The sequence below is a fragment of the Leopardus geoffroyi genome, chromosome C1 (genome assembly GCF_018350155.1).
Source record: "Leopardus geoffroyi isolate Oge1 chromosome C1, O.geoffroyi_Oge1_pat1.0, whole genome shotgun sequence".
NCBI lineage: Eukaryota > Metazoa > Chordata > Mammalia > Carnivora > Felidae > Leopardus > Leopardus geoffroyi.
The window spans coordinates 93302076-93309869 of record NC_059328.1 but is presented as its reverse complement, the minus strand read 5'-3'; the positions used below and the strand labels follow the sequence as shown (position 1 = coordinate 93309869).

The 7794-nt window shown below is 46.2% G+C and overlaps 1 protein-coding gene across 3 annotated transcripts in view; it reads left to right on the top strand.

The window, feature by feature from the left end:
• The first annotated feature begins 1951 nt into the window (after positions 1 to 1951).
• Positions 1952 to 7794, top strand: part of SORT1 (sortilin 1) — a 68124-nt gene continuing 62281 nt past the window's right edge. The window contains exon 1 of one of the 3 annotated variants that reach the window (XM_045478539.1): positions 1952 to 2316. In XM_045478539.1, the coding sequence (XP_045334495.1) occupies positions 2005 to 2316 (312 nt within the window). In that variant the 5' untranslated portion in view covers positions 1952 to 2004. Of the gene's footprint in view, positions 2317 to 5781; positions 5872 to 7794 lie in introns of those variants that run through there. The other 2 variants (XM_045478538.1, XM_045478540.1) reach the window with 2 other exon arrangements.

Below are 7794 nucleotides of genomic sequence, written 5' to 3'. Positions count from 1 at the left end.
TGTATCTTGGAGGAAAGTACAGTTTTGAGATAAGTAATCTATATATTTTAGTCCTACAAGTAAGGTAAGATCTTCTGTGCAGTATTTCACAAGGGAGATAAAGTGCAACCTCTGTATTTAGTGCCTGTGTCAGACAAAAGTAAAATACCAGAACAGTTTATTCACTCAAAACACTTCCTCAGTGCCATATGCAAAATGCCATGTCCCCAGAAGCTGGTAGAGTTAGAGGAAGGAAATATATATTTTGTAAGCATATGGTAACTAAAAGCAATATATTCAAAAGAGAAGGTGCACATAATTACAATTTACTACTTAGTTTAAAAGTGGATTTAGTAATTTCTCCAGGAGATGGCACTGTTGAGTTGGCTTTTTTCCTTCCAGGGCTGTAAGACAATAGACCATTCATCTTTGTGTCACCCAAACAAAGAAATATTCCTCTATAGCCCCTCTTCTTCCCCAGCTAATCACATGCTGCTGGAACTGACTGTCTTGTGATCTACTCCATAGTTGGCATAGATTAAAAAATAATCTGTATTTTAAAAAATAATCTGACACATGGTAATTAACAGAAAGGAACAAATTGTACACCGGTTTTCATGGAGCTTTGTCATTTCAGCAGCTGAGAACTTGGAAGACTATTCTAGTGATTTCACCACCCTGCTCAGATGCCATTCAAAAATTATTTTTCACTTCTCAGGTCTTATGGTTGTTGGGAAAAAAATGTAAATTTGTAAATCTTTTTGCTTGCAAATTAACATGAATAGGATTTTAATGTAAACATTGGGTTGGGTGCATTGCACCATTTTGCTCTACAGTGAATATTATATTCTCATTTGGGTTTACGTCCAGTTTATAGTTAAAAGTAGTTTTTAGTGGCTTTATCTGGGTGTAACATTTTGCAGACTTTGTATCTATTTGCTACATTTTCTACTGAACAATTTCTGGCATTCTGAAGGGACGGAGCCAGTAAAGATTAAAAACTGGTTTTACCTGCGCTGCATGTTCTAAAAGTTAAGTGTGCAGTTTCTTCAATAAAGAAAACAGCATGGGGGTTTTATTGATTAAAGGCAGGGTGCTGATTTAGGGGGCATTATACACTGAAAACCAAACTTGTGCAATGCACTCACCGCAGGGTTACGGCACTTTGGTAAAGACAACATGCACCTATGAAATGATTGTCTAAAGTAAGCACTGGGTAATTCTCTTGCCCCTTTTACCTGCCCCTGATTCTATGCTACTTTGTAACTCTGGGGGAACCAATGAGCAATTCTACCTTTGGCCTAACTCCCTGCAGAAGAAGAAAGTGAGTGAGACCATACATGGTGGAGGACTCTTCTTCAAGCTTGCATGAGTCACGGATGTCCTGATGTCTATCTGCCTCCGTAGGACTAGCCCACACAATTCACATTTACCTCTTTTGGCAGCAAGAAGGCTGCTACATAGACAATGAGTGCTCCAGTACGCGAGGGTTAAAAACCTGAAGCACCGGTTCATGACGAAGCCCCCTTTTTCCAGCTGAGCGAGCTCAGGGATTCCCTTAAGAGATTTTCCAGGCGCTGCCGCAATGAAAGGAATTTTAGGGGTGTCTGTGGGGAAGACGGGGGAATAATCTATTCCCCAACCTGGGGTTCCAGAGTGGGGCCGGGCGCCAAGAGCGGGGGGCTATGCGGGAGGGGTGGGGGAAGCTCCTACGCTAACTCTGGAAGCCCGGCCCCGGAGACGCCGGGCGATGGGGGGGATGACCTCAGCCGTCTCTGCCACGTTCCAGCCAATCAGTCCCGCATCTTGGCATCCGAATCCAGGACCCCCGAAGCCGGAGGCGACGCGAGCCAATGAGGAGTGGGCCGGGGAAGAAGGACAGGCGGCCAGCCTATGGGGGCGGAGAGGCCCGGCTGCGCGTATCCAAGGAGCGCCGGGCTCCGGCTCGGGGGTGTGGCGCGGCGCCGGCGGGGGTGGGCGGGCGCGCCGGGCGGCAGGTGTCGGCGGCGTCTGCATTCGGCGGCGATGGAGCGGCCCCGGGGAGCTGCGGTCGGCCTCTCGCGCTGGCCCCACGGCCTCGGCCTCCACCTCCTCCTCCTCCTGCAGCTGCTGCCGCCGGCGACCCTCGGCCAGGACCGGCTGGACGCGCCGCCGCCGCCCGCTGCGCCGCTGTCGCGCTGGTCCGGCCCCGTCGGGGTGAGCTGGGGGCTGCGCGCGGCCGCGCCCGGGGGCCCGGTTCCCCGCGGCGGCCGTTGGCGCCGCAGCGCGCTCGACGAGGACGAGGACTGCGGCCGGGTCCGGGACTTCGTCGCCAAGCTGGCCAACAACACGCACCAGGTGAGCGGGCGCCGGGCCCGGGTGCCGCCCGGACTGCGAGGTGCCGCCCCCGGGCCCCCGGCGGCCGCCTGCCCCGCCCGCGCAGCCCGCCCCTCTTTCTCCGTCCGCGCGCCTCGCGTCTCCTCCGGGGAGACCCGGGCCGCTCGCCTCGCCGCGGCCCCGAAACTGCGGCGGGCGGAGTCCGGCCCGGGAGCGGCCCGCGGGACGCCGCGGCCCGCGCGGCTGTGTTTCGTCACAGGGGAGGCAGCCTTCGACTTTCACGGCATTCTTTTTTTTTTTTTTAAGTTGTCAAAATCTCTTGTGCGTCGCTGTTTTTGCGTCTGTGTAAATAATTAGGATCCAATAGCGCTGTAACCCACTAGGCAACTGGAGGAATAATTACCTCTTAAGTGCTTGGAGAAGTTGGGCTGCGCAGAAGCAAAGGTGTGTCCTCGCTGGGTCAGTACTTTCAGGGTGGGTAGGCGGGTGTTCAGAAATCCCACGGCAGTTCCTAGGTTACTGTGTGTATTTTAATAGGCAAAGGAACAAGCTTGGAAGTAGGATGACAGTATATATGTGATCTCTCTTACGCCTTCACATTTGACCTTCTATCCTGGCTTTGGACTCTGACCAGGATGTCTTCATCCTGTTGTTAACAAGATTTCCAACAGTTAGGACGCACGTTGCAGATACTCTCCTTTGCGCTAGGTCCTAGTCAACAACTTTAGAAATTGTAGCATTTCTGGCCCTGGGGACAAGCCCCTCAACCTTTGCACACTACTGGCCTGACAAAGCCCATTGTTAAGAAGGTCCTGGCTCCTTGCTGCAGTGCAACATGGGCATCTTCCTCTTGTTTTTCTAGAACTAACAGTTTAATTGTTGTTACCCATATTTGCACAATGTCTTCTCAATTTAATATGTTCTTTGTTATAGCTCTTGCTCTTTCAAAGAGAGTTGCATGGGGGGACAGAGATGAGTGGCTAACTGCACTTGTCCATGTATAGCCACGTTCCCTGTCAGCCAGATCTCAGTCTCCCCCTGAACTATCATTCTCCCTCTGCCTGGACTATACTTGTTACCTGTGCAGAATTCTCAGATCTGCACTCCCCCCTCCCCCTAGGGCAACTGCAGTCAGGGCACAAGCAGTCAGGGGTAGCCGGGTAGCCCCATGTAAGGCATTCCAGGCAGGAGCTGTGGAAAGGTGGTGAAACTAGTGCTGACGGGTGGGACTGGTTGGATGCAGATTGGGTGGAGTGAGTACCGGGAAGACTTCCTGTTTGTGGAGGAAGAAATAATGTTGTAGACTTCCATCTCACGGTGGGGTGTTGAGAAAGGCCTTGCAGTACCGAAGCTGAACTTACAACAGGACCACTTCCTTCCTGGAGTCAGCTGGACACAGCATTCTTACTCCATATTTGATTCTTCTCTTGCTGGTTGACCTACCTAATTTAGGACCTGCTGCTCCTCCTGGATTTATTCCTGCAGAACCTTCCCTGATTGGCTTGACTTGATACGTCATTTGTAAACTATTGATTTTTAAAGCTAGAGGTTGAAAAAACTGGCTCAGGGGATTCTTAGGCCAAATCTACTCAAGAGCAGGTCTTAAAATCTGGTTCTTTGAGGTCCATATGAAAAGAAACTTCCCTCTGTTTCTCTCATTTTATTTAGCTACTGTTTCCAGTGTTTTGTTTTGTTTTTTTAGCTTTTTTTCTTAGTCTTTCAGTGACCTAATTTTATTTTTTTTATTTTTTTTTTTCAACGTTTATTTATTTTTGGGACAGAGAGAGACAGAGCATGAATGGGGGAGGGGCAGAGAGAGGGAGACACAGAATCGGAAACAGGCTCCAGGCTCTGAGCCATCAGGCCAGAGCCCGACGCGGGGCTCGAACTCACGGACCGTGAGATCGTGACCTGGCTGAAGTCGGACGCTCAACCGACTGCGCCACCCAGGCGCCCCTCAGTGACCTAATTTTAAATAGCTCTTTTTGCACTTGTTCATCGTCCATGATCTCTCCTTCAGAGATCCCATCCTATTTATAACATGTATATGTGGCCAGAGTGAAGCTGTTGTTAATATTCTTCACCTTAGACATGGTTGAGTAAAGCAGGTCTTAGAGGTCCACCTCCTTTTTTTTTTTTTTTTTTAATTTTAATGTTTATTTGAGAAAGAGAGAGAGAAGCAGCACGAGTGGAGGAGGGGCAGAGAGAGGGAGACACAGAATCCGAAGCAGGCTCCAGGCTCTGAGCTGTCTGCACAGAGCCCTACGCAGGGCTCGAACTCACGAACCGTGAGATCATGACCTGAGCCAAAGTCATGGCTTAACCGATTGAGCCACCCAGGTGCCCCAGAGATTCACCTCCTTAACAGGAATTGTTACATAGTGGTTTGTTCTGGTTTTCGCTTCTCTGTTTTTAGAAGTCATAATAAATCTTCCTGAACTATATTGAAGAGATCTAGTATTTGGGGATCTAGTATTTTATCTAGTATTTTATCTCACACTATAAATAGTGTGAGATAAAAGTATCAGCAGGACAAAACAACTTTTTTTTATCAGGGATATTGTATACTTTTGTACAGCTGGGAAAGTGCCATTTAGAGTAGTTTTTCATAAGATGACAGGATTCACTTCCCAAGGAAAATCAGAAGTTCTTGGTTCTCTTCTTATTTGCTAAAATGTGCTGTTCGTGTTAGACCACATTAATCCATGCCCTAAAAATGTTCAAGGTGTGCTGAATGATACCAGGAAAAGATAATTCAGACTGGACAATGAAAAGCCTCAGAAGGGTTTAGCAGATCTCCTGGACCTATGGTTTGTTTGACTTATGAGAATATGTTGGTGTTTCATCTTCCTTAAAAAGCAAGGTAGTTCTAAACCATGATAGCACTTTTCTGTTCTGGTTTAGGAGACCTGTGCCCTAATGACCTGAAACTCGGGCTCAATAAATACCCTTTTTGCCTCTAACCCAAAACTGTTTTCACGCCACCCTTTTTACTGATTCTTTCCTTTAAGTGCTTGGAATGCTCATGACATGTATAACCTTTGTACATGAGAGAAATTGAGCAAGCATAGAGATTTTATTAATGTTGGTTGCTAAGTTGGATTGCTTCAAAACATTCCTCCTATAAGTAGCCCTTTGAGGTTAGGCATGAAAACTGTCTTAAAGAAACAGATGAAATGCCTTGGCCGGAGTTACGGCGGTTGCTGACATAATTTCCTTCTCATTCCTGGGTTCAGACCATTTGATAATTTCCTTAAAACTTTCAAAAGTTATGATTAAAAGCCAGAAAACTGCTGCTCCTTCTCTGTCCTCCCTCTGCTGCTGTCATTAACTACTTCTTTACACATAACTTCCCAACTTCTACCCCAACATCAAAGCATCTGGTTTCTTAAGTAAACAGGCCCTGTGGAGAGACTGTGTTGTGTGTATGTCAGCTCTGAGAAGAATGTGTGTGTGTGCTTGTTGGTGCTGGCAAGGCTGAGTCCAGGCTGACAGGACTGAATGTGCCTGTTGGAGGTTCAAGGAGCTGCCACTTCTAGCCTGTCGTGGATCTTTGTAACACCCGGAAATCTGAAGGTCAGTGCCTTTAGCTCCCCTGCAACTTTCTAAGTGCCTCACTTATTCCAACATTCAACCTCTCTTCATACTACCTTCCCCGGCATTCCCAGCCACACCCTCGAGTTAATCTTCTCTTGAGTCCTGTTCCACCCATTGGTTTGGGGGTCAAAGAATAGGAATTCTGCAGGATTTCCTTCTTGGTCCTGGTTGAGCAGAATGAGCAAAATCCTCATGGGATTCTACTCCCATGCAGTATACTAATCAGAACTTTAACCCCTAATGGCTGTTAACATGCCGTATGCATTGGGGATTTCAGTTACAAGTATCAGCAGATTCGATGAAGTATATTTATCTGGGGAAAGGTTAGTTAGTCCTCATCTGAAGGTTGGCTGGGGTGAGGGTAGACAGCTACCCAGGCAGGACAAGTGGCTGAGAGGGAATGCAGCGTGACAATTAGGTAAGTTCTCTGCTGACTCAAATATTTGGCTCTGTGCCTAGTGATTTTTAATTAGAAATCTGAGTCTCTTGTCTGTTTGTGGAAATAATTGGGAGAAGGCTCATGTTCTGGTCAATTTCTAATGGTTATTTTCTTTCTGTAATGATAATAATAATAGGCTCTCCATCCTGCTGTTTTGATCTGATCTTTCGTGTCAGGTTCACGGAGGCTATTAGCAGCTTCTTCTGCACTCTGCCGATTTCTAATCGGCTCCTGCCAGCAAGCATTGGATTCTCAGTGGGTGACTGCAGAGACTGTGCTCCCCAACTTTGGCCTACTTGGCCTGTTATCCTTGTGTGATCATCACATCAGGGCAATGCTTAACACTGAGTGGTAGTGGTCGGTAGGAGTAATGTCTGCTCCTCTCCCTCCCTTTCTGTGCACCCCGACCCCTCAAGTTCTGTCTCTACAGAAAGTGAACTGTGTTTTAAGACTGAAGAAATGACGTTCAAATGTTTTAGGTGATTAGAAGCTAATATTAGCATACACAAAACTATCAAATTTAACATCTAATTTAAAAATACAGCTTTTTAAGGAAAAGGTGCTATGATAGTAGCTCCAAAAATATTTTGAAATAGATAGTGCATTTGTAAATTTCTAAAAAATTTTTCAGTTGCCTTCTTATCCTTTTGTAACCAGTGTTTCTTTTGCATCTTTTACTCTTTTTTAAAAATTTGGTGAAAATTGATTGGGGTGCCTGGGTGGCTCAGTCGATTAGGCATCCAACTCTTGGTTTTGGTTCAGGTCATGATCTCACAGTTTGTGGGTTTGAGCCCCTAGTTGGGCTCTGTGCTGGCAGTGCAGAGCCTGCTTGGGATTCTCTCTCTCCCTCGCTCTCTCTCTGCCCCTCCTCCACTTGCTCACTCTTGTTTTCTCTCTCTCAAAATAAATAAACATTTTTTAAAGTTTGGTGAAAATTTTTCTTTCCCATTGTCTAGGTAGCCATGTCACTGATCTTTATGTAAATGGGTTTGAGGAGTAAAATGGGCCTTGAGGAACATGCTAGTCAATTTCAGTCAGTTTTAGACAAGTTTTGTATTGTTGTTCTAATAGTGACTGTAATCAAAGCTGGGTTAGTAATATATATCTTTGAGCTAGCTGGGTCGAATGGATCTTCACGACAGACCCTTCAAATCTGTAGAGGTTTTTAAGTGAATGCTGGACATGTGGAGGGTTTTTTTTCTGTTGTTCTTTTTTTTTTGTTTGTTTGTTTTTTAAAGATTCAGGCTATTTTCCCTACTCTACTCTCAACCGTAGTCTCAGGAAACCACAGTAAAAACAGAATCTTCCATTCAGAGCCTGTGGTGTTTTGCTGAGAAAGTTTTCTGTGACTGTAATTTATTTTCTGTTTTGCATTTCGCTTTCTAGCCCTCAATTCCTCATCTACAACATGAGAAATTTTGGATTAGATTTAAAATGTCTAAAAAAATTCTGATTCATATGGA